Raw genomic sequence first — 25,800 nt, 5'->3', positions numbered from 1 at the left:
ATTTGATCAGACCGTTTGTTTAGTCACTTGACTAAACAACTCCTAAAAAAACGGACAGCTATATGCATAGGTAATCTACTTAGTCACTCAAAGAGTTAGGCTGGATTCCTGGCACATCTTGCAGCTTCATAGCACTTGTTTATATGAACACTCCATGTGCATGTGAGGTAGAGAAGAGAAACTAGCAGAGGCTCCAAATCATAAAGAGCTCATCATCACCATCTACTGGTCATTTGTAATACAGCAAGTCAATAATCTGAGTCCTTGACAGAAATATTGAGTCCTGATAGCCTATCAGAAATATTTAGTACTGATAGCCTAACATTCTAACAGACATAGAAGCTCAGATAAATATGACTAAGAGTAAGATATTATGTTACCTATCATTTATGATTCATAAATATTTATACATTTCTAGACTCACAAACCTTTGCTATGCTTATGCTGCATTCTTCATTGGAGATATGCATTGAAAAGACTTCCATTTGTCTTTCATTTGTCCAAAACCGTCAAGGCAGCAATGTGTGAGTGAAATTATTAGAGCTGCTAAGTGCTGAGCCCTGGCCTTCCTGCATGTTTAATGAAGTATAACCCACCCCCGGTCACTCTAGTGTGGGAGGTTGCATATGAAACTGAAATGACAACGCACCAGGAAAGTCACAGATAGTAATATATTTGCTGATACGTAAGCGCTGTTAAAATGACAAACGCATATAAAAGAGGGCAGCAAGACAGTTCTCGTACTGTAAATAGCTTCTGTATTTTGAAGACCCCAAACTAAAACCTGCTGATACTCACACTCACTGGCACAGGCACTGGCGCACACAAACAGTACGTACATAGGGCCTACTGTAAACTCACTTGCAACAAGCTTGTACACATGGTATTCTGATGGCATCACTTTGGGCCTTATTAGCAGCCAGACATCTGGTCAATGTCCCTGTGATCAATGATTTAAGAAAGCCTTACAGTCACACAGCTGCCTGTAGAAATGTGAGGGAAAGTCGCTAAGTGGGTAATAAGAACTGACCATGAAGCAGCCAGCTTCCACAGTGACAAAGGAATTTCGGGCCTATTGACCATACTCACGGTCCAGAATTTGAAAGGTTCTCTAAACTACCTACAAGAGTTAAACATGTTAGTGTGATGTGCATTGGTCATTGTCTTGAATTACAAAAAAACTAAATGTACAAGAATTCCTTCACAAAGGTATTAGCTCACAATTCTCTCATGTAATCTGATTACAAAAAACTGTAACTGTAATCAGTTACGTTACCAGCACAAATATTGTAATCCGATTACAGATACTTTTGAAAACCTAGATGATTACTTATTGGATTACTTTTCAATTCAGAAAGGATGTTTTGACGCCTTTCTGTTTTCTTGATGGCATTAAATTCAGCATTGACAAAATATGCAAGTTTAAGTTTGCTCCACCTGAGCAAGTCAGACCACAAGTCAGAGACCACTATGATGACACACCAAATGATGACCACCAATCAGAGACCACTATGATGACACACCAAATGTCTTTGATGGATCCTTTTTGTCTTCTTCTAATGCCTCTTAACGGGGAAAGTATTCAAAAATATTATGTTACTGAGTTTGGTTAATCCAAAAGTTACGTTATTGATTGCTATTTTGGACAGGCAACTAGTAACTGTAACGAATTACATTTATAAAGTAACCTACCCAACCCTGATGGCACCATTGTGCTTCCATTGAGGAATATATCAAGACTGGAAATAATGGGATTTTCATCAGAGAGGGAAATAGAAAAACTTGGCAGATGTCAAGCAAGTCTGTCAGCGTGGATATAATCAAATCAAATCAAACTGCATTGGTCACATACACAAATTTAGCAGATGTTATTGCGGGTGTAGTGAAATGCTTGTGTTCCTAGCTCCAACAGTGCAGTAGTATCTAACAAAGACAATATCTGATTAAACTGATTTCATTTCCCCAGAGCCTCCGGGTACTGTGTCAAGGTATTCCTGTCTACCATACATTTCAGATGTTTCATATCATTGCTTTCAATAGACATGCTTGAAGGCAGCATCACCACTGACAGGAGTGCAATTTAATTAGCAGAGTATATGTAGTAAAAGTAGCTTCCTGCTCAATGTTAATGATTGCCAGTAAGCATAAGAAATCTTAAATGTATCTATCATTGTCTGTGTATTCAGTCCTGGCATTGCCTAATGCCTACTGTGGCTGACCATGGGGCTGGGCTGATGACACACTACAAGAGAGACAGACAGGTACAGACTGGCAGAATGAAATGTGTCTAGCCTTGTGTTATGCCGGCCTCAAGAACCTCTGCTTCCAAAAGGAAAATACTTGGGAGAAACACAATGCTCAGTGAACTTCCTTGATAATTAAATCCTTTATACAGGGCTATGCTCCATCCCACTGGGCACACACTGGTTGAATCAACATTGTTTCCACGTCATTTCAATGAAATCTACGTGGAACTAAGGTGAAATAGATGTTGAATTCACATTTGTGCCCAGTTGTTTAGAAAGCAGATTACACATAGTGCTTAAAATTCTAACCGACCATGATGTAATCTAATGAACCATGACAAACACAAGAAAGTACATAAAACCAATAGACACATTGACAAGAGAAAGATTGATTAAAGTTTCAGCCCCTGGTGGAGGGCTTTGAGGTGCAGCCACTGAATAAGTCACAAACTGTATGTATGATGTGGGTGGTAGAGAAAGAATCCTGAGCACCGGTAGCTATTTACCGGAGGCATGAGGATCTGACTCAACATGACCACATGAGCAATGTGATCAACAGTGTCAACAAGCATACTGCGTCACTTGACAAAATGTTAAGACACAGTTCCAGGAACTTCTTTCAGCAACATAGTCTGGCCCTCCTCTCAGTTCATCATGACTATTGTGAAATCTAAGAGCAGAACGTTCTGTACACTGCACTGAACTGTAAATCAAATAGTGTTAATGTTTTGAAATCACTGAATGAGAATACTGAAATTCAGGACAATCGTAAAATAGCCCACTGAATCAAGTTGAATCCCTAAGAACTCACAACAATAGGCTACATGAAACCGATATTCTCTTTTACTTTTATCAGAGATGTGTCAGTGAGCCTCCTAAATCTAAACATACTGCCTGGAGGCACCAGACCCCCAGTCAATCAATGTACTGCACTGGCAAATGAGCACATTGTCTGGGTCGACATCCTGTGCACTTTGGCACTCTGATAATCGGGCCAGTGAGACTTATACTACCCATGGCTTTACAGAAACTGAATGACAAGGGGTTTAACCATGGGAGACCACCACAGATGGGTTACCATCTGCCTGTAGAGGAGGAGCCTCTCTATATTACTTGAATTGATGTCAATGAGATGGTAAAAAATAAAATAAATAAGCCGCTATACAATTTTTTATAATCCAGATATTGCAACTAATAATTATATAAAAACACATACTCACATTTACAATAGCTCAGACACAAATAAATAGAATAGAAAAAACAAAATAAATATTGTATTTTTTTTTCAGACACTATTAGGAATTAGATAAAAGGCTTTATAACAATTCAAAGAGAGAGTGTGCAGTTTATGAATTCAGTCCAGGAATACAACACATAAATGCATAATGCATTTATTTCCCCCAGTAAACTGACGTTACATATTTATTTTCTTTAGGGATTAAAAAATAAATAAAAAATGTGGGGGAGTATTTGATGCAGTTTTACGTGCGATACAAAGGCTGGCAGCCCAGCAAATAAATTCCCATCAACGCATGACGTAGATTACAGTCAGCATTCTTCTCACCGGTTCGAGGTTTGGCCCTGGAATGCACTGCTTTTTTTATTTAAGTATTTCCATTTAATCACGACCAAACAGGGTCCCCTCCTTCTATATTTTTATTTCTCATATTTGGAAACCACACAACCTACAAAACTGACGTTGCTTCGGTGAAGGTATGATCGTTAAATCTTGTCAGCATTTAACTTTAGGTTTGGCTAGCTAGCCGGTTAACGTTAACCGTTCTAAAATGGCTTCCGAATGGTAGCCTAGCTAGCTAGCCACTAGCGTTCCATGTAATGTGGCGTTTCGTGCGTATGCTAACTGGTTAGCAGGCTATAAGCTAACTAGCATTTTAACTACAATTTATCTCGACACATTAGCAGAAAATGGCGTCCTGCCATTGGGAATATACAACTAATATTAAGCACTTGCCACATAGAACCGGCATATTGTTATTTTCATTTAAAAGAATGATAGCTGCTAGCTAATAAGCTTAGTAAATGTTGATATCGTATCACAAGACCGCTGACAATAATAATGTTGAAGGTGATATGACTGCTTGCTAACTAGCTAGCCAGCTAACGTAGCTAACTAATCCACCACATCCAACAGGTATTGAGGAAATGATGAGCTAGCTACCGGTAACTTTAATTAGCTAACAAGTTAACGTTAGTTATTATTAATAAACTGATACCACGTTTGATCAAAACAGCCATGGATGGCTAAGTTAACCATGACATTGATTCGGAATCTCAGCATTACAATGTACTTGTCATGTTGTGTCTAGCTAGGTAAATTAGCTAAATGAGTCAGACATAGCTAGCTAGCCTAACGTTAGCTACTAGCCATTTACAACAAAGGATGTGTAGCTGCGAGTGAAACTAGCTAACGTTAGCTAGCTTTGTGCTGTATTCTAACTCTATGCTGTAGCAGGAAGTGTATGCCATGCGTCAATGTATTCTTAATTTACTTTGTACTGTAAAAAGGCTTTTCTTTCTTCAGGTCGCTTTTGCCTACCCCCACCCTTTGAATATTATTATTTTCGTGATTTCATTGTTGTCAAGCCGCCAAAGTGGAGAGTGTGATTGCAGAAGGGGGTGCTTCTCGTTTCAGGTAAGATTGTAATTAGTTTCAGTCTAAATGCAACTTGTGTCTCATGGGTCGTCGTTTTACTTCCTACTGATATCCTTGACATAGTGTAGAATAGATTATAGCTTTAATAGTCCTAGCTATGTCCTTTTGTTCACATTATTCTTCGAGTAAATAATATTTGTTCCACAGTGCTTCTTCGGGTGGGGGAGGAGGTAGGGGTGCCTCTCAACACCATCCCAAGACTGTCGGCAACAGGTACTATTCAAGCCATTTTACCACAACTTAATGTTACTCAAAACATTCTTACTTTAGATGTCACTAATGCTGTTGTTAATTGCAGCGAGTTCCTGGGGAAAGCCCCAGGATCTAGCGTTCAGAGATGGGTTCCTTCACGAAGCACTAGACGAGATGCCAATGCCTCCAATGAAAAAGAACGACATGATGCAATCTTCAGGAAAGTGAGAGGGTATGTATCCCTTAATAAATTGTGCCAAAATACATTCGATTCAAAGACAAATGTAAACTGGTTGCACCACATAGAAGGAAAAAAAAGCTATCTGAAATCATTGGTCCATTTGCAAGTCTGCTGATTTCAGTAAATATGTGTTACAGTGGTGCTATTTTCTAACACAAGATAATGCCTTGTCTTCAGAATGAAGTATTTTTCATCTTATGTTTCCTATTCTTTCCATCCTCAGCATACTTAATAAACTGACCCCCGAGAAGTTTGACAAGCTATGCCTTGAGCTCCTGAATGTGGGCGTAGATTCAAAACTCGTCCTAAAAGGAGTAATCTTGCTGGTAATTTAAAATCTATTTCTCAGCTCTGTGTGCATTCATGTTTATTATTGATCGAGTGGAAAATGGCTATATTGTTCAGTGTACATCACCCTTTTTCAAACAGATTGTTGACAAAGCCCTTGAAGAGCCCAAGTATAGTTCGCTTTATGCACAGCTATGTCTGCGCTTGGCAGAGGACGCACCGAACTTTGACGGCCCATCGCCAGAGATCCAAACGTCACAAAAACAAAGCACCGTAAGCATCTTTGTCATCCTCATCACAGATTGATTACTACCATTATAGACAATGGTATCACGGGGTTAAACAACAATGTGATTAATCTCATTTTGTTGTTTTTCCCCATCTAATCTTTTCATTTGGCAACAATGTGTGTTTTGCAGACATTCAGGAGACTTTTGATTTCTAAGCTTCAAGATGAATTTGAGAACCGTGCCAGAAATGTTGAAAGTGAGTAAACATTTGAAAAATTTGCCTATGTTCTGTGCCCTGTGTGGTTGACTGTGTTAACCGTTGCTCTTTTCTATTCCCTCAGTCTATGACAAACATGACAACCCTCTTACCTCTGAGGAAGAGGAGCAGCATGCCATTGCCAAGTTTAAGATGCTGGGCAATATCAAATTCATTGGGGAACTTGGCAAACTCGATCTTATCCATGAATCTATCCTTCATAAGTGCATCAAAACAGTAAGTCTAATACATTAGCACTGTTTTCATATAGTTAAACCATATGAAATGCATGTTAACTAATCTTGTGTCTTTATTTCAGCTTTTGGAAAAGAAGAAGAGAGTCCAACTTAAGGATATGGGGGAAGATTTGGAGTGCCTCTGTCAGATAATGAGAACAGTGGGGCCTAGACTCGATCATGAAAAGGCTAGGGTAAGCATATACTCTTGAGTCATTTTATCTAGTATCTTAATATTATTTTCCATTTGGGCATGACTAATTGGTTTCTCTTGCAGTCTTTAATGGATCAGTACTTTGGCCGTATGAAATCCTTAATGAACAACAAGGACTTGCCGGCAAGGATTCGTTTCCTAGTGCAGGATTCCGTGGAGTTGCGAGATAACAATTGGGTGGCTCGCAAAGCTTTTATCGATAATGGACCAAAGACGATGAACCAGATTCGTCAGGAAGCAGTAAAAGTTAGTTAACCATTCTTTGTTAAGTACAGACAAATCTTATGAATCTGTAATGCCACGGCGTGTCTTAATACATGTCTGCTTTGTGTCTTGCAGGATTTGGGTGTTTTTATTCCACCAATGGCCCAGGGAATGAGGACTGACTTCTTTTTGGAGGGGCCCTTCATGCCTAGGATGAAACTTGACAGGGAAACTCTTGGAGGGTTGGCGGATATGTTTGGACAGATGCCAGGTACATCCATGACTGAAGCTCTTGAGTAGTTTGAGCTTATTGCTGTCTCTCGAGTCCTGTTGTCCAACATTTAACGTGTGTCCTGGCTACTAGGGAGTGGAATCGGCACAGGCCCTGGAGTGATTCAGGACCGGTATTCGCCCACCATGGGCCGTCACCGCACCAACCCACTCTTCAACGGCCACAGTGGGCACACAGCCCCTGCTACCCAGTCTCAGTTCGAGATGGGAGGCAAGCCCTTCATCAAATCTAACCAGGTGAAAGTTGTACCCTTTACTAAAAGCAGTCATTTTTTAGTGTTCTTGAACTGCTCAAATCTTGATGGATATGGCATTGCATCCAAAGTAATTTCAAACATTTCTCAGGGGCAGAATCCAATTTTCCAGAACCAGAATCACTCACAGCAACATCAGGCTCAGTCTAAGGACATGGCACCGCGTTTCATCAAGAAAGGATCGCTCAACGCTGATGAGGTACAACACCTGGTAGATACCCACTCTTTTAAACCACCGTTTGCACAGGCAACAAGCCTAAATACTTTAATGCAAGCGATGTGAACGATGCATAATACCCTCTATTCCCCCTCTTAGATCAGTCTAAGGCCAGCACAGTCATTCCTTCTCAACACAAACCAAGTGCCAAAGTTGCAGCCGCAGATACCAACAATGATTCCTCCAAGTGCTCAACCTCCACGCACTCAAACGCCACCACTGGGACAGGTAAAGAAAAACACGCATACCGCTTTTATAGCATTTAGCTGGAGTTTATGCTTATCTAAAGTCTGTGCCCACTCTAAACGGTCCTATCATTTCTCAGCCTCCTCTACTTGGTCTGAAAACCAACCCTCCTCCAATTCAGGAAAAACCTCCAAAGACCACCAAGAAACCGCCTCCTGCAAAGGAAGAGTTGCTTAAGATGACCGTATGTTCCACTTCACTATCTCAGCCACTTTCTCAAGTTATACTTTTTGCCCCACAGAGGAAATTCGAAAGCTAACAGTCTTTGTCCATATATCTTATCAGGAGACCATAGTGACTGATTACCTGAACAGCAAAAACATTGATGAAGCTGTGAAAGGTGTAAGAGAGATGAAGGCTCCCAAACACTTCCTGCCTGAGATGTTGAGCAAGATCGTGATCTGTTCTCTTGACTGCCCAGACGAAGACAAGGAGCACGCCAGCACCTTGATCCACACACTCCGCACCGAGGGCCTTGTTACTGGGGAGAGCTTCATGCAGGTCAGTCTTCCAGTCATGGCAAAGGAAGAGTCTTTGTTGTAAGATATCAAAGGGTGTACTGTTCAGTGAATTTACTCACCACATGCCTCTTTTTTTTTTTTATTTTTTTTATTTTTTTTAATACAGGCTTTCCTCAGTGTTCTGGACCAGTGTCCCAAGATCGAAGTGGACGTTCCTCTTGTGAAGTCCTACCTGGCCCAGTTTGCGGCGCGAGCCATCATCGCAGAGCTGGTGAGCATGGATGAGCTGGCCCACCCTCTGGAGAACGGCACCCACTTCCCCCTCTTCCTGCTTTGTCTGCAACAGACTGCCAAGCTGAAGGACCGCGAGTGGCTCACTGATCTATTCCAGCAAAGCAAGGTCAACATGCAGAAGATGCTGCCTGGTATGTCAACGTCTCCTCAACCCTTAGCCTAGAAAGCTCTATCAAGTTTTCACATTTGAACATGATTGTTGTGATTTTTACATTTGCCAAAACTCACATCTGCAGAAATCGACCAAAACAAGGATCGCATGCTGGAAATCTTGGAGGGCAAAGGCCTGAGCTTCTTATTCCCACTCATGAAGCTGGAAAAGGAACTGCTGAAGCAGATCAAAGCAGACCCTTCTCCCCAGTCCATCTACAAGTGGATCAAGGACAATATCTCCCCCAAGCTCCACACTGACAAGGGCTTCGTCAACATCCTCATGACCAGGTATGGGGAAAGGGCCAATGCCCACATTGCGGAGTGGGTATGCATCTTGAGATGACTTATGTTAAGACTTGGTCTAAATCCCCCCACCCCCACCCAGTTTCTTGCAGTACATTGCCCAAGAGATAAACGCCAGTGAGGAAGAAGACCAGTTATCAGTCCCCACTAAAGAACAGCTGGACCAGGAGAAGCTGCTGCTGCTGGCCTTCAAGCCAGTGATGCAGAAGTTCCTGCATGATCACCAGGACCTGCAAGTCAGTGCCCTCTACGCACTGCAGGTCCACTGCAACGCTAACGCTTTCCCTAAAGGTACGTACGGGTCACAGGCCCAAATTATGACTTGGATCAATTTGAATGCAAACACATTTACCTCGAAGGGTCTTGTTTTTGTTCAAAACATTTTTTTAAATATAGATTATTTCTCTCTAGGCATGTTACTGCGCTATTTTGTCCACTTCTACGATATGGAAATCATTGAAGAAGAAGCCTTCCTTGCATGGAAAGAAGACATAACTCAAGAGTTTCCTGGAAAGGGAAAAGCATTATTCCAGGTAAATAGATTTCTACTCCCAGATAATGTGTATTGCAACTCACACCATTGCAGGTGCATACCAAACTGGCTTTTTTTATTAGGCTATAAATGTATTACCCATGTCTGTGGTGTATCTCTTTGGGCTCATGGTATGTTCTCTCTCCCTGTGAAGGTGAACCAGTGGCTGACCTGGCTGGAGACTGCTGAGGAAGAGGAGTCTGAGGAGGAAGCTGACTGAAAACCAGCCAAAAGCCTTATGGTGCAAAAACGCTATTGATATACTGCTTTTTTTGTTTCCTTCCCCATCTCCCCTATCCCATTATGATATGCATACCTAACCACTGCAACATTTCATTCCGCTATCAAGTTTGTGGCCATGTTAAGCCAATGCATGTTACGTTTTTTCCCCCTTTTTGGCTCTTTTCTAGCGCTTAAGCGTATAATGGTTTGCCATCTGTTTTAAGAGCCCCTTTTTAAGATCAATGGTATTAGCAGCTTTGAATCGACCTTGGATTTTCTTCAAGACAATTGAATTGCAAGGGCCTTGTTCCTGCTGCTGAATTCTATGCTCTTTTTTTTTTTTTTACCAATTAGCAACACTGTAGAGATGCACTTTGCTCAACGTCATACGTGAGTCGTTGCAATATTCACTCATCTCTTGATTGTTATAAAGAATCCTCAACTGTAATCATTGGTTACCATAACATTAATGGTTTATATTTGCTTGTGTTTCTACCTCCTCATTATGGGCTTCATGTGCTGGGTTTGAATTACTTCATGTCCCCAATTCAAATAAACGCTTAGTCTGGACTAATGCATAAGTCTGTAATAAAAAAAACTTTTACTTGCACAATAATATCCTGATTGTAAGAATTCAAATTCAGCCCTTTTTTAAGTGCTTTTTGTGGATGTGTGGCACATCACCTGGGAGAGATTAAATTATGCGGCCTTGTTAATTTATCAACCCTCTTTGCTGTGTACCTCCCTCTGTATCTGTCAAACATTGTGATACTTGAATTCCTAATTTCTTTACAGGGAACTACCAAACAATGGGTGAGTTGGTTTTGCATGGCTCGGTGCCCCGGGTGGGTGGGGATTTCACTTAAGGACCAATGGAACTTACACATGGTCTGTTCTCATGCAACAATTTTCAAACTACGCAGAAGTGCAACATTAGTTTTTAACATGTTTTAATTGGTGAATAATAATTTGGTTTTATTACACTTTAACTCTGCCCCCCTCATGTGAAAATTTGAAGCCTGTTTGCCATAATGTCTGATCTAGATATTTATTGATAGTTTTTATGGAAAAAAAATGATTCTCAACTTATTATGATCTGATGAAATCATGAGGTATAACTCTGTACAGTACAGCTTTCTATAAGTGTTACAGAACCTTACAGTAAGTGCTAAGAATGTTATTGTGTACCACTATTGCTTAACTTTCAAATAAAGTTAAACACTTGAGTTCACATAGACTTGTCCTGTGTAATATTTCATCAAGATTCAGGTATGTGTGAGCCCAAGAGGAGCAACAGTCCATTAATATGTTTCACAACATGCTGTAACTACTGCATTAGTGCATGGTTGCTATGTATAACTCCCCAGTGGCCAAGGCAAGCTCTCAACACTTCCTCTGTTTCTTGGCAGGCCTCAGAGGAATGCCCAACAATTACAGATATTCCTGTTACCATGGACGTGAACTTTGTTTAGATTTTTGTTTATAATAATAATATGCCATTTAGCAGATGCTTTTATCCAAAGCGACTTAGTCATGTGTGCATAAATTTTTACGTATGTTTAAGGAATTCTTGCCTTAATATAGCATTGTCACACCATTATTTATCAGGCCATTCCAATACTGAAAGGTTTTATTGCAATGGACTGATCCTTTTAGAGAACACTAGTGCCCACGTGATATGCATTTTGTAAGAAATTATGGTTAGAGATAAACTTGCTTATTGAAGTAGGTTGCAAAGGATGGATGTGAAGCAGCATTATGAAGTGGGTGGTTTGAGCCCTGAATGCTGACAGCTGTGGTATATCAGATTGTATACCATGGGTATGACAAAACATTTTTTTCTGCTCTAATTACGTTATCCAGTTTATAATTGCAAAAAGGCACCTCAGGGGTTTGTGGTATATGGCCAATATACCACATCTAAGGGCTGTGTCCAGGCACTCCGCGTTGTGTCGTGCAGAAGAACAGCACTTAGCCATGGACATTGGCCATATACCACTCCCCCTCGGGCCTTATTGCTTAATTATAGTACTGTAGCATTTTTTGGGAAGATGAGGTCCATTAGTAGCAGTTGTATGTTAATACAGCATGTCCACAGCTAAATAAGGCACTGGATCGTCAGTGTATTTAGTGGGCTGGGGGTATTCACCAGACTTTTGATGAGTATTTGCAATGCACTTTAGACTATAGCCAAGGCCTAGTTGTTCACTTTACTTATATAGTCCCATTTCCTTACAAGCTTTTATAATTCTTAGATTTAGCAGCCCATCTACACTTAACAGAACTACACTGGTACCCATATTCAGAACCATGTTTATGCTACCAACACAGTGACAACTCTGAGCAAACCTCTACAACAGGGGTGTCAAACTCATTCCATTGAGGGCCTAGTTTCTGTTTTTTCCTTTCAATTAAGACCTAGACAACCAGGTGAGGGGAGTCCCTTACTAATCAAGTACAAGGGAGGAGTGAAAAGCCGCAGATACTCGGCCCTTCGTCAAATGAGTTTGACACGTGCTCTACAACATCCGATCTTCAGAAAGGCTCGGTCAGCTCCGTCAGACATACCCTGAACTGTTGTTGTCAGTTCCAGAGGCTGGCCCCACAGACCTGACCTCTTCACAAACATGTGTTTGCCTCATCCACCCCACTGTGGTACCTCCAGAATGGGGCCATGTATTCTGAGTCTGGATGTGTCTCAATTCTATAAATACATTTACAACTGCACCACCTAGGCCTGCCACCAGATTACTTAGCACTTCTTGTATCCATAGAGGACCTTCATTAAAAATGGCACATATTTACACTTTTACTATTAAAGCTAAACTTGTAATATGGCATTTTATTCACCACAGTATGACTGACATGGTTTGGCAAAAATATCTTTCTGAATGGCAGAGGCCATGTTGATACACAAACAAGGCAAATGCAGCCAAAACAATTGCGACACATTTACCCCATAATCAGAAGATAACTAAGTGTCAAGTTGTTTTCCAATGTCATACAAGCAGCTTCATCATCAGAAATTGAAAAAACCCACATTTATTTTGTGTTTGTTTATTATCTACATATAATTTTTCCCATCTCTGGGCCGATTTACTAATATTCCATGACGTCACCTCTTCCAATCATTTTAAGATACAAAATATATGGGTTACAGCTGTCAGACTACTTACAAGTCACATTTTCCATCCATCATCAACAAAACAAAAGGACATGAGGTACAGCATCAATGTAAAAGTCTTCACAGTCTGGTGACCAAAAACTAGTAAAGACAACCCACATTATGGGCTACAAAGCTACACAGCATGTGCTCATTTCAATTTCAGGGTACAAACCAAGACGGAACAAAAAAGCCTCTACAAAAATTAATGTCAAAATAACCTTTTTTTTTTCAGTAGGAAAAAAGTCAGTTCTGAGATTGAAGCTTCAGTCGCTGTCAGAGCCAGAGCCGTGGTTGGAGGCCTTGTCGGCAGAGCCCTCTGGTTCTGATCCGTTGTCGGAGCGGTGTGGGGAGCCTGCCGGAGAGCCCGCCGGAGAGCCTGCTTCAGAGCCAGAGGCTGCGGCCGGTGAGCCTGGTCGGGACTCGTTGTCCGACCCAGAGCGGCTCCTCTTGCTCTCATTATCAGACTGCTCTGAGTCAGACTGCTGCTGCACTCTCTTCCTCTTCACTGGACGGTCGCTGCCTGAGTCGCTACCTGAGTTTCCGGAGCGTTGGGGGCTTCCTGCTTCGCTGCCAGAGCGGTTCCTGCCCCCGTCAGACTCACTGTCGGAGGCGATGCGCTTCTTGTGGCCGCCCTCATTATCAGAGCCTGAACCACTGTCTCTGGGGTTTCTGGGTGGTCAACAGACAAAGAATCATGATGTATTAGTGTGTCACAAAACCCTTCTGAGTTGTATTTTCATGTAGCATTTCATGTACGAATGAGTTTATGCCCTCACCGGTCTTCAGCAATTTTCAGTCCATCCTCGTCTGATGAAGAGTCGGAGGACGAGATGATGGCCTTCGACTTGATCTTGCCTTTGAGAGACGGTGGCACAGGCTCAGCCTAGACAAAAACAGAACCGTTAAAACTCTGGGCATAAGGCTGGTCATTTGGGTTAAAAAATACCATCAAAGGACAAAAAGACATTTAACTGACCTTCTGGAACTTCTTGCCGCCCGCTCTGGGTTTGCGTTGCTTTTTGGGCCGTGAGCCTCCCTCCTCGTCATCACTGCCATCGTCACCCCCTTTGGTGGGTCTGAAATACACAGTCACAACGCCAATCACACCAGGCCATTTTCCTACCCGTCACTACAAATAACAACAACACTTTCCACAGCAGTCTCACCTCCTCCTCTTCTTTCGGCCCTCCTCCTCACTCCCGCTGCCACCCTTCCTCTTCTTCCTCCTCCTCACTGGCAGGTCCTCATCAGAACCATCGTTGACAAACTCATCAAAGTCACCCCCTTTCTTGCGCTGGAGAGAATGAAACAAACAAGAACAATGTATTCACACTGCACCCTAGAGCCTTTCTTTGAGATTCATATCGATCTGATGTGCCATGAGCTAATCATTGATCACCCCGGACCTCCACGTTGCACTAGCTGTTCTCTACACATTTGCACTCACTCGGCCGCCACCTTTCCTCTTCTCTTTCCTTTCCTCCTTCATTCCATCGGCGAAGGAGAGCAGACCCTTGGTCTTCTCCACGTACATGGCTCTCTGCTCCAGCAGCTTCTTCTGATCCTCTTCCTGCTTGGTTCTCTTCTCCTCCTGGTGGGGCAGCAGGAAGACAAGGTCAGTGGTTTAGAGTCACACTGTTATAAAGGAATACATTTACAGTGGACCAAAGAAACATGTTATTCAAGACATCATAGGTCTGTTTACTTAAATTGCTTATCCATTACGGTTTACAAGTATAGCATAGAAGGGGTGAGGGACTTGTGGAGATGTGACACCCCAGCCCACAGACAGACCTGTTCTTTATGCATCTGTTGGCGCAGGAAGTCCCTCTCCTGATCCTGCTTGGCCCGGATCTCCTTCTCCTCCTCGTCCTGCTTCCTGGCCCGAGCCACGTGGTACTGGGCCTGACTCAGCAGGTCAGAGCATTGCCTGCAACGACCCCACACAAACACAGCTCACAATCCAGGCTTAGCCCAACGTCTGATGGCTGGGCTCAGCTGTCATCCCTCTAAATTCCTCTGAGGTGTGATCTGAACTTTGGCTAAGAGTGGTTTATTGATTTACTGAAGGCTATGAAGTAATTACTGGCCTGAATTATTATTTTAGAGGGAAGATATTTGTTCAAACTGACCTGGCCTCAGTGGAGGCAAGCACTAGGTCGAACCTCATCTTGTCTCCTGCCTTGGCAAGGTAGCTGAAATACCTGAGACAAAAGAAAAGAGAAGATTAGGCTGAGAAAAGTGAAGGATTCTTTTACGAGAGGTGTTTAAGTGAGTTTAGGGCGTACCGGTGGGCCAGCTCCAGCTCTTTGACAGCACTGAGTACAGCCTTTAGGTTACTCTTCTCGTCCTTCAGCACCAGAGTGGCCAGCCTCTGCAGCACCAGGGCCACGTTGAACATCAGCACCGTGTCACTGGGGGCCACGTGACGCGCCTGGGGACACAGTCAGCCACACCAGTGAGTAACAGGTAGGGTTGCAAAATTCCAGGAACTTTCAATAAATTCCCTGGTTTCCCAGAAATCCTGGTTGGAGGATTCCGAATTTCCTGCTTATTCCCTACTGATTCCGTGAATCCTCCAACCGGGATTTTGTGAAAAGTCAACTTTTAAAAGTTAACAGAATTTTGCAACCCTAGTAACATGACAATCACACAAGGGTCACCCTGTTTTCACATAAACAAGCTCAGCCAAATGAAGCCCAGCCATAGGGTTACTCAAAGGAATGAGAGACGTTTAATTTCACACAAATCTCACCTTCAGCAGAGTCTGTTTGCACTCCTGGAGTTTCCCGCATTTGAAGAGTGCCCGAGCCAGGTACAGCAGCACCTCCGTGTTCTGATGCTTGTAGAATTTCTTCAGACAGTTCTCGTACTAACACCACAAAGAGTGGATAAGACATTTTAATAGAACTCCCTAAGTAAAATAGAGGAATATAACCCCCCCTGCAGTGTGTACTATGAGCCAGTACAGAGCCTTACCATCTGCACAGCGCTGATGTACTGTTTCTGCTCCACGTAGATGTGGGCCAGGTTGAGCCAGACGTCGCTGATATCAGCCGTGGCCTCTCTCACCTGGGCAAACACGTCGCGGGCCTCACGGTAGTAGCCCTTATGGGCCAGGACGGCACCTGGACAGAAAAGACGGCAAACTGAGGTAAATACATGCTAATAGGTAAACACTCAGTCAAGTTTGAGTATTAAGCATTTATGTGAATACAATGAGTGAGAGCAGGCCAACAAACCTATGCCGTTGGCAGCGTAAAGGTTCTTGGAGTCGTTTCGTAGGACCTGTTTGTAAATGGCCAGGGCTCGATCCTGATGTCTCTTTTCCTGAGGGATACAACCACAGGCACAGACAGATGATGAAGGCACTGTTTCTGACAGTGATGATTTTCATGGCTCCACATCAAAACAAGGAATATTTTGCCATACCTTCTCCCGGTCCCTGGTGGGCTGGTGCAGGGTCTGTAGCCACACGTTGCCCAGGGCCAGCATGGAGTAGGTGTCGTTCTGAGTGGACGGCTGCTTAAGGATACGCTCAAACTTCTTCTGACCCGGACCCCACTCCTGCTTGGCCAAGTGGAGATTCCCGATCAGGGACCAGGCATCTGGGTGATCCTGATTGATCTGCAGAGCCTCTTTGAACCAGTCGGAAGCTTCATAGAAGTTTCCTTTGTCACGAGCCATTGCTCCAAGACGTAGGTAACCTGCAAGCAACAACAAAGGACCAATTGATACACACACACACACCCTAAAGAGACAGACATTAACCAAAAAGTATAGCGTGTCTTCAGTGCTTACAGTCGACGTAGTTGGGATGTTCTCTCAGGATGTTCTTGTAGAGTTTCTCCGCCTCGTGGAATTCGCACATGGCCTCGTAGAGCCTGGCTAGGTTGTAAGAGGTGGTGACAGAGATGGCGTTGTAGTAATGCTCGTCATGCTCGCCCTCAGCTTTGGCCCGCTCCAAAGAGGCCAGGAAGTATTTCTAAACATGGACAGACAAACATGACCAACCCTAAAATCAATTAATCTATTTATAGCTCTGTTGTGTCTACTAGGGTTGGGCGATGTCTGGAATGACACATCGTCCTGTCCAAACATCATTGATATACGATTGTATCGGTTTTAAAAAATCTGGGCGGGTTCGCGTTGCGCACAGAGGGGTCAGTCAAATGGGGCGGGAAGAACGCACTATAAAGGACACAGTGTTAGGCCTAGTTCTTTTTTAAAATCTTGTCTAGGCTGTAGAATGATTTACAAAATTGGTAGGGCTATGTTTCTCTTGTTCATAAAAATACTCCGATATCAGTTAGCCTACCTTTTAAAAAGGAATATTATAGCCATATCAAGTGTAGTCTATAGTTATTTCATTAGGCTACTTTCCCGACAGTTTCAGACTTTTTTTTAAAAGGACGTGACGGGATTTCACTATAGTACAGTCTGCCTTACGCCAAATCAGGGGGGGGAAATGTGGCTCCTTGGTGGGAAAGAAAAGCCTGTCTTCGCCTGTTTGGCAGTTCTTCAATTTCAGACCGAATGTTAAAGGTGAGCCAGCAGACCTGACCAAAGTCACTTGCAGAATATGTCAAAAGATAATCAGGGCAAAGGACTGACAGACTACAAACCTCCATCAACATTTCAAAGTCCATCATCCTGCTGAGTTCGTTACTCTGGGGCAGAAAAGGTGAACATGCTGGTGTTCCTTGGCAGAAACCTTTAGGTAGGCCTAAGACAAACTAGACCTAATGGTTCCTAATTATACATTTTTGTTTAAATTTTTAAATGTAGCCTATATTCAAATGCATCTTACTCGAATGGCATAGACTATTCTAGCCTATCCTATAGGCTATCAAAGCTTGGTTTGGTTTTTGTTGCACTATTTTTTGTTATTTTCGTACTTATTTTGTTTAGGCTACTTTATTTATTTTGTGGGCATATATTTAGGATTTGTACAGTTCAATAAACAAGAGGCATATCCTAATAGGCCTATTCGTTTTTAGAATGAGCTAATGTTCATTCAAGTGTTATAAAGAATGTTAGGCTAAATAACAATTTGTTTTATCTGATTGTTGTTGACAATTTATTTTGCCTACACTTTGGTCAAGTAAAGCAGAAACGTACCAGGTTAGTTTATACTTCCTATTCCATTAGTCTATCTTGCAATTGTTTGTTATTTCCCTCATTATTACTCTACTATATTTTTATTTAGGCTATTCACAACAACTTTCTGAGATGGAACTCCGTTAGGCCTATAGATTCATTCAATGGTTGATCATGAAAGAGTAGGCTATGCCTAGGCCAACAAGTCACATGGAATCGAAAATCGAATGGGGATTGGGTAGAAAAAGGGAAATTAAGATGTTAAAACATTAAGCCAGACGGAGCGTCTGCTGCTAAAGGCCCATGATCATCCTACATTGGGTGAAAACACATTAGGCCCCATCTGACATTTTCCGCTGCACTTTCTACAATCTACATATGTTAATATTCTGACTACCTCATATGTATTGAACATTTAGGCTATGGCAAATAGGGAATAGGCCATTTGGCATGTCCCCCTGCTGTGTGCTCACTGCGCCGTGCTGTCGTGCGCTGCCAGACTCCGGAGGTGCAGTCAAATTCAAATATGCTAAACCATCGTGTGACATCACAATGTCGTCACTATCGACGATGGCTGTCCAACATCGTCGATAGACGACACAATCACCCAACCCTCGGTGTCTACCATTACCACAAAGGCAAGTTCTGAAACTACAAATAACCATTCAAGTAGGTCATTGCTACAACATGCAATTACTAATTCTAGCCAGGTAGCTCTGCCATCCTCCTGAACTGTACCTTGGCCTCTCCCAGGTTCCCCAGTCTGAAGTGGAGAGCCCCCAGGTTGTTGAGGATCTCAGGGGGAACGTCGGCCTGGACCTTCTCCTGCAGGATGCGGGTGGCCGTGCCGTAGGCAGAGAGGGCGCCCTGGATGTCGGTCTGCTCCAGGATCTGGGCCAGCTCGATCCAGGCCTCCACGTCATCAGGGTACTGCTCAGTCACCTTCTTCAGATGACCCTGCAGAACACAAAGACATTACATGCTATTTATTTTAGCAATAGTACTGATTAACATCTACAGAGTTACAAGTGTAGAGATAATGCCACAGAGATCAGACAAACACTTATACTTCATGTGTGGTTCACCTGTGCATAGCTGTTTTACTTACTTTGGCAATGTCTCTCTTTTCCTGGTCATCTGAAGTAGCATAGAGAGAGCCCAGGATCTTCATGGTTTCATAGTTGTTGGGGTAGGCCTTTAGGACCTTTTCAAAGCACTGGGCGGCATTCTCCTTGTCTCTACGGTACACGTACATCTGCCCCAGGCCAAAGAAAGGCAGCACAAAGGTAGACGAGGCAAATTGGGTGGCCTGGTAGTAGTACTGGAAGGCCTGGTCATAGTCCTCCTGAAATACACAAGAAGGAGAGATGTCATGCCCATTCAATTAGAAAAGCAAGAGTCTTCCGAAAAATAAGCTGAGGCCTTAGCGCTTACCTGTACATGAAAGGAGCGGGCCAACTGGTAGCAGCTCTCAGCCTGCATCGCTTCCACCTCTGTGTTGTGAAAGGCATGGAGAGCCAGGTGCTGCACTTTACTGTAGTCCTGAAAATAAGAAAGTACAACAACGTGAATGATAAGGGAAACTCAGGTCAAGACATGCTACTATATGCCAGGAATAGGATGACAACCCTCTCACCTTTTTGAAGAAGAAGTGGTTAGCCAGGTGGTTGAGCACCATGGGGTTGCTGGGGTCGATGGTGTAGGCTCTGGAGAGGAGCTGCACACCGTTCTTGATGGAGTCAGGCTCCTTGCTGTTGAGCTCCAGCACAGCCAAGCCCACAAGGGCTCCCACACACTTGGAGTTGAGCTCCAGGGCCCGGCCAAAGGCCAGACGGGCCTTCTCCAGCTTACTGAGCTTGACAAAGCAGTGGCCCATACCCAGCCTCACCTCGGCTGGTAAGAGAAATAGTGACAGTATGTTAGGAGAGACCAGGGATATTATTCATCTTAATATGACAGGTGCAAGTGAAATGCTTACCAGGACATCCAGGGTTTGTGCGTAGAGCCTTCTTGTAGTAGGCCAGTGCTCCCCTGTAATCCTTCTTATTGAAGGAGATGCAAGCTTTCCCTGTTGAAATAAAATGTAGTGGTTAGGCCCTATTTCGAAGTGAACCTTTGTGGTCGTAATGGTAGATCTTTCCCTTAATGTTTTACTAACCAAGTAGAGCAGGGATGTTATTGGTAGACTGGTTCAAGACAAAGTGGAACTGAGCGTCAGCCTGGTCCATTTTGTCCCCCTCCAGAAGGCAGAAACAGGCTCTTCCCAACAAGTGGTTCTGTTACAAACAAATAAATAGATTACACTAGGTTATACTTTTTTTGTGATGGGGAAATTAACTTTCACATTTTCCAATAATGGTTCAGCTGATTTTCTTACCTGGTCGTACATGATGATCTTGTCTGCCATGGTGTAGAGCAGTGTGGCCTGAGTGATGAGCTCCTTCTTAGCATCTTTGTTCTTCTCTTTACGTGCCTGCTGGACATAGTAGGCAGCCAGGGTGTCCAGACAGGTCATCTGGTCCTTCTCATGGTCTCTGTAGTCCAGGTTTCCATCGATACGGGCCGCTTCCAGCAGCTTGACAAAGTCCTCCGTCTTCGTCTGTTTGTAATACTCCAGCTAAAAGAAAAATCTGTTTTTGTTTATTTTGGTGACACACAATCCATGAACAAACCATCAGTCAGTGGGAATGCAACTACATAACTCACCAGGGAGGATAGCCCATTTCCTAGACCAGAGTTCTGTATAACATTTAGCCACCTTGGGAGATATTTGCCGACCCGTACGGCAACGCTTTTCCCACGTCGGAGAGTATACCCGTGGTCGGTGGACAGTTCTGTTAAGGAAATTGTCGTTTGCGTCGCCAGACTGTGCCCAGGAAATAATTACATTCAATTGTTAGATGCTACCAACCCTCTCCAAATCAAAATTCCATGTTGTGTCTCGCTTGTGTGTTTCACACCTGTTTGTCTAGCTAATCAGCCTCACAATTGGGCAGCATGCTGCCGCAAACAGGTAGAAGAACAGAGTGTGTGTGCGCAAACATAGACATCTAACAATTTGATTAAATTATTTCCTTCGCCGATGCATACGACAATTTCCTTATCAGAACCGTCCACGGATATACTCTCCGATGTGGGAAAAGTGTCTCCAAACAGGCACAGGTCGGCTAATATCTCACACAGACGGAATGTTACTGTTAAAATAACTGTATATGGCGGCGAGCCTGTAGGGCTACAGGGAGGAGTTACAGGTAACAGTAGAAATTACAATCTAACTGTATTTGATGCAACACTCATACAGAGTAATATGTGCAACTATCAATTCAACCATATTTTTAAGGAATTTCCATACCAGTCTGTGTATTCATACTTACAGCAAGAGCAATCCATATGTGCAACTGTGTATGTTCCTGTTTCAGGATACTGATGACCTCATCTCCTTCTGGCAGCTGGTCGAAATCAAGCTCAATAACCTGCAGAACAAATCATTGATTCACTAACAAGACACAGGTCTATGTGAGCACCAGTTCGTACACATACAACATGACATGTGACCTTTAACCTATGGCTAAAAAGCTTGATCAGAGGCTAAGTTATTTTATGAAATGTTTTGACTGGGGACAAGAAGTGGTTGCATTTGATTGGTTCCTGAGTCTTGTATCTCACGTTAACTAGTTAGATTACTGAATGATCGGAAAGACAATATCACCTGTAGAAATAGACAACTTATAACTCAAACATGGGTTATGACCAATAATTTGCATGACTGATAGTAAAAAAAAAAAAAAAAACACTTCTCCGAAGTTGTTAGCGATCTGGCTGACGTTAGTCAACAAACACAAGGCAATACTACGTTAGCCAACGTTAGTAGACTAGCAATAGCAATCCACGGTCAAACAAAGCAGCGTAGCTAGTCCTTACCTCGTCGGTGTCCCGTAAGGGGATTTCAATTGAACCCCGAGACATCTTGGCTGATGGAAATCCACGTCCCTACACCAATATATTCCCAAAATTTGTTCAGCGGTCCCCGTGGTCTCGAGTATCTTCCTCCACTTCCGCCCTAGAACAAATACATGGGTGTTCACAAAACAATGTCCGGGTAGTACAACGAGCGACTGGTGGGATAATATCACCCACTGGTGTAATACCGGTAGCAAATAAACATGTCCTCCTGACTAATACAGCTGTTGTTCTCTCTCATCTTGGCAGGCTAAACTTCTTTCGACTGAAAGAGAAACATTCTGTATTTTCACAGTAGTATTTGTTGTATTTTCAAAAGTAGTATGTCTATTTGTTGTTTAGAAATCTGTAAATGTTTGTTAATAACAAAAGGTGGTATGTTCACTATTTTACCATGTGCAAAGTAGGGAACTAGAATTTGTACAGTATGCTGCACGCCAGTATGCCTTTCCATTCAAGCCCGATAGTGGTCGTGTTCGAGAGCATCAAAACCGTGATGTATTAAGGGTACATTGTGACTGACTGATCTACAGATAATAAAATACAAGAAAGGGAAGGACAGGACAGGACAATCAATCAAACAAATTTGATTGATGATTGATTATGGGAGTGAAAAGTAAGACATTAATAAAAGCTGTGATAATCCTCTGTGATGTGTTTCTGTGACCAGTGCCCAGTTCAGGTCTTCATTGACCCTGCCCTATCCTAAAGAATCTGATTGCAACTGTATAAAAAAACATCAACAAGCTGGTCCTGTGTAGCTCAGTTGGTAGAGCATGGCGCTTGCAACGCCAGGGTTGTGGGTTTGATTCCCACGGAGGACTAGTATGAAAAATGTAAAAATGTATGCACTCACTAACTGTAAGTCGTTCTGGATAAGAGTCTCTGCTAAATGACTTAAATGTAAAATGTGATTTCCTATTGGTTTATACGAAAGATGTTATGCAGATGATCTAGAATCATTTGATATGTTAAACTGACTAATGTTAATACAAAAAGTCCATTAACTGCGTTATTGTTTGCTGGCCTGAGCCAGCAATCAGTGGAGCTGAAGGGAGGGGGTGGGGTGTCAGCTGGTTTTGATGTGTGGCAGTGAATGATCAAAACAGGCAAAGGCTACGCTCACTGAAGATCATCTTGAGGGTTTCCCACTGCAAACTGGCAGCAATAGAACTGTCTAAAATTAGATTGCATTTTTGACCAGTTTGTGTGAAAAGATGTAGCTAGTTGTTATACGTTTTCATATGAACATTTTCTGTAGCTTTCAAAGGAATATTCCTCAACTGGGAGGTAATACTTTATTTGTATGTATTCTCACCGTTTTCTAACATATCTAACATGCTTAGGGTAAGTATATATGTCTTGTGTAACTTCATAATGCTATCTTGATTAATTAATAACTGTAAATATCTAATGTAGGCTACTTGACATCTAGTAAGCTTAAACAATCACCCTCTGTTTTGTTCTGTAATGTTTCCACTGTCTTTCTTTGCTTTGTGTGCTGTTGACTGACCTGCAGTTTCATTTACATGACTGTCACAAATCTAGTCCCTGGTTAGGTTAACGTTCTGAAGGGTCATTCCTTTCTCTTGCCCAGGGACCCAAAAGGAAAAAACACCTGAGTTCAGGGAACATAAGTTAACAAAATAACATTCACATTCTAATGGGCCCTTAATACATTACCATGCATGTAAGTATGGTAGTATATGCGGATAATGCACTTCTACAGCAATAGCTTGTTAAGGACTATTCTAACTCAGACTTTCCCCCCATAATCAAATAGACAAATTTGATATTTTACATATAAAAACAACACTTCTATTCTAACAATTTCTTCAAACTTCAGACTTTTTCAGACTAAAAGTATTTTATATGCATTGTCATATTTTTCTTTATACAGAGAGATGTAATGGCCTCGGAGAACTTACTGAATGGAGGTCAGAGTTTTCATGGTGAAAAATCTGAGTCTAATCTTCTGAGCAGCCACAGTGAGAACCATGAAAGCAGCAGGCCATCAGCTCAGACCAGGCCGATGCGAGAGGACAGAAGGGGATACATAGCACCAGCTCTCTCAAGGGACTCTGGAGTTAGCTCCATAGAGCATCACCAGGTGCCGGACAGCAATGAAAGTAAGCAATGATATTAATATTGACTTATTGTCAATGGCATAAAACATTATCATCATACAAAACATCTTGATAACCAAGCATTAATTTTTTTCAGAGCAGTAAACGGAATGCTTTTCAAATACTTTTTTTGAAAAAGATGTGAATAGACATTTAAGTTTAAAACTACTTTCACCACTGCACTTTGACTTCTGCATTTGCTTATTAGAAGTTGTACATGACAAAGCCTAACGGATGTTTTAGTGTGGAGCAGCTGTGGACCAGACGATTCTACTGAAGAAACCGTGGACACAAGTACATTCTCTGAGGAAGAGCTTCTTGATATTACATTTGAGGCATGCAATACCACTGGCACAGGTACAGGTCATCTCTTGTAATAACAGCTGTACATTACTGTTCTTTGTTTACTGGCATGCTTACCAAGTCTTTGTTCTCATTAGGAGAGGTTCTGGCCTCCACGATCATGCAGTACCTGCAGACGATGACTAGCCAGAGCCCAGAACAGGACAGGCTGAATGCTTTGAATCGCATGCTGGACCCTGAGTGCCGGGACCCCGCTATTAGCAGGGCCACATTCCAATCCACCATGAGGGAGTGGATTGCCCAGTGCAACCAGGATGGGTAAGGAAAAATCCTCCAGACAGCTAACTGCTATAGAATGTTCATCTGCAGCAGCCTTATAATCAACAACATGCCTCAGAAGTTTTGCCACAAAAAATGACTGAAATTTGTAGTTGATTACATCTGTTTATGTGATTTATTTGTATAAGACATCGGTAAGCCTGCTAATCTGCTTCACACCTATAATTGGAGACTAATGATTGTTTGTATCTTTCAGCATGCATGAGGACGACAAACATATTTCAGGGGAAAACCCTTGTAAAGTGCCTATAAATGGTAAGGTTTTACTTTTGTAGGCAGCCAGGGAATCCGTCTCAGATTCCAGTGCAATTCACTCACTAATTGTGTTGCACTTTCAGGGATGGATTTCTCCGGTCCTGAGATCAAAACTGCCTTCTCAGAAGGAGAACAGTGTTATTGGTAAGTTATTCAGCTTTTCTCAGTCACTCATGATTTGACTCTTTCTATACAGTACTATTTCTTTATTGTACTGTATTCAACTGGCTTCCAGTTGAATCACGCATCCACTACAAGACCATGGTGCTTACCTACAGAACAGCAAGAGGAACTGCCCCCCCCCCCCCCCCCCCCCCCTTTCTATGCCTGTGATATGTGTTTGTCCCACCTAGCTATCTTAAGATGAATGCACTAACTGTAAGTCGCTCTGGATAAGAGCGTCTGCTAAATGGCTAAAATGTCAAATGTAAATGTATTAATGCTATAAATCTGACTACTCGTTTGGCTCTAGTGACTCCAGGGAGCTGCTGGCCACTGTGGCTGAGCTGAAGCATGCGCACCGTAGGATGAGTAAGCAGAACAACAGCCTGTTGAGGACTGTATCTCAGGGTGAGGACGCCAACTTGCAGCTCACAGTGGAGATCACTGAACTAAGTGCCAAGCTGGCCAGGTACTGTCTGTGAGGATGGAGCAATATGTTATTTTGATATGGTGGAACATTATATGGATCCATTATTGCAAGGCATGGTAGTTCTGAAGATTTACAGTTGTAAAACTGTCTGTGTGACGTCCCCAGTGCCCAGCGGTCAGCAGGGAGAACCAGGTCCCTTGTGGAG

At 42.7% G+C, this 25,800-nt stretch overlaps 2 protein-coding genes across 3 annotated transcripts; one reads left to right on the top strand and one right to left on the bottom strand.

The window, feature by feature from the left end:
• The first annotated feature begins 3,753 nt into the window (after nt 1-3,753).
• LOC311111810 (eukaryotic translation initiation factor 4 gamma 2-like) lies at nt 3,754-10,985 on the top strand. 2 transcript variants are annotated; one of them, XM_084154666.1, is made up of 21 exons: nt 3,754-3,959; nt 4,789-4,899; nt 5,068-5,133; nt 5,219-5,344; nt 5,577-5,679; nt 5,783-5,914; nt 6,061-6,127; nt 6,213-6,364; nt 6,447-6,557; nt 6,641-6,823; nt 6,917-7,052; nt 7,146-7,309; nt 7,418-7,525; nt 7,643-7,771; nt 7,869-7,973; nt 8,075-8,290; nt 8,417-8,675; nt 8,781-8,985; nt 9,083-9,291; nt 9,412-9,533; nt 9,687-10,985. In XM_084154666.1, exons 8-21 carry the CDS (start codon nt 6,281-6,283, stop codon nt 9,750-9,752), a joined length of 2,097 nt encoding a protein of 698 aa, XP_084010792.1. In that variant the 5' UTR covers nt 3,754-3,959; nt 4,789-4,899; nt 5,068-5,133; nt 5,219-5,344; nt 5,577-5,679; nt 5,783-5,914; nt 6,061-6,127; nt 6,213-6,280; the 3' UTR covers nt 9,753-10,985. The 2 variants fall into 2 exon arrangements, with proteins under 2 accessions (XP_084010792.1, XP_084010791.1); XM_084154665.1 differs by having other exon boundaries at nt 7,418-7,537.
• A 1,810-nt stretch (nt 10,986-12,795) lies between these two features.
• Nucleotides 12,796-22,080, bottom strand: LOC311111534 (RNA polymerase-associated protein CTR9 homolog). Its single transcript, XM_084154279.1, has 22 exons — nt 21,942-22,080; nt 21,395-21,493; nt 20,398-20,637; nt 20,179-20,296; nt 19,999-20,088; nt 19,657-19,913; nt 19,455-19,562; nt 19,129-19,365; nt 18,759-18,977; nt 16,722-16,905; nt 16,353-16,627; nt 16,163-16,250; nt 15,900-16,048; nt 15,676-15,792; nt 15,209-15,354; nt 15,053-15,124; nt 14,715-14,850; nt 14,368-14,511; nt 14,087-14,214; nt 13,897-13,996; nt 13,697-13,803; nt 12,796-13,589 (listed from the first exon to the last, which is right to left on the bottom strand). Exons 1-22 carry the CDS (start codon nt 21,984-21,986, stop codon nt 13,184-13,186), a joined length of 3,465 nt encoding a protein of 1,154 aa, XP_084010405.1. The 5' UTR covers nt 21,987-22,080; the 3' UTR covers nt 12,796-13,183.
• Between the last annotated feature and the right edge of the window lie 3,720 nt (nt 22,081-25,800).

The sequence above is a fragment of the Coregonus lavaretus genome (genome assembly GCF_964263955.1).
Source record: "Coregonus lavaretus genome assembly, chromosome: 37".
NCBI classification, from domain to species: Eukaryota; Metazoa; Chordata; class Actinopteri; order Salmoniformes; family Salmonidae; genus Coregonus; species Coregonus lavaretus.
The sequence above is the reverse complement of the archived record's forward strand: the minus strand, read 5'-3'. Positions and strand labels throughout refer to the sequence as shown.

Coding starts and splice junctions, on each gene's coding strand:
- LOC311111810 (XM_084154665.1), top strand. CDS start 6,281: ATGCTGGGCAATATCAAATTCATTGGGGAACTTGGCAAACTCGATCTT. Junction 8,986..9,082: donor GTCAACATCCTCATGACCAG/GTATGGGGAAAG, acceptor ACCCCCACCCAG/TTTCTTGCAGTACATTGCCC. Junction 9,292..9,411: donor CGCTAACGCTTTCCCTAAAG/GTACGTACGGGT, acceptor ATTTCTCTCTAG/GCATGTTACTGCGCTATTTT.
- LOC311111534 (XM_084154279.1), bottom strand. CDS start 21,986: ATGTCTCGGGGTTCAATTGAAATCCCCTTACGGGACACCGACGAG. Junction 21,494..21,941: donor CCTTACGGGACACCGACGAG/GTAAGGACTAGC, acceptor TTTGTTCTGCAG/GTTATTGAGCTTGATTTCGA. Junction 18,978..19,128: donor AAAAGAGAGACATTGCCAAA/GTAAGTAAAACA, acceptor TGTGTTCTGCAG/GGTCATCTGAAGAAGGTGAC.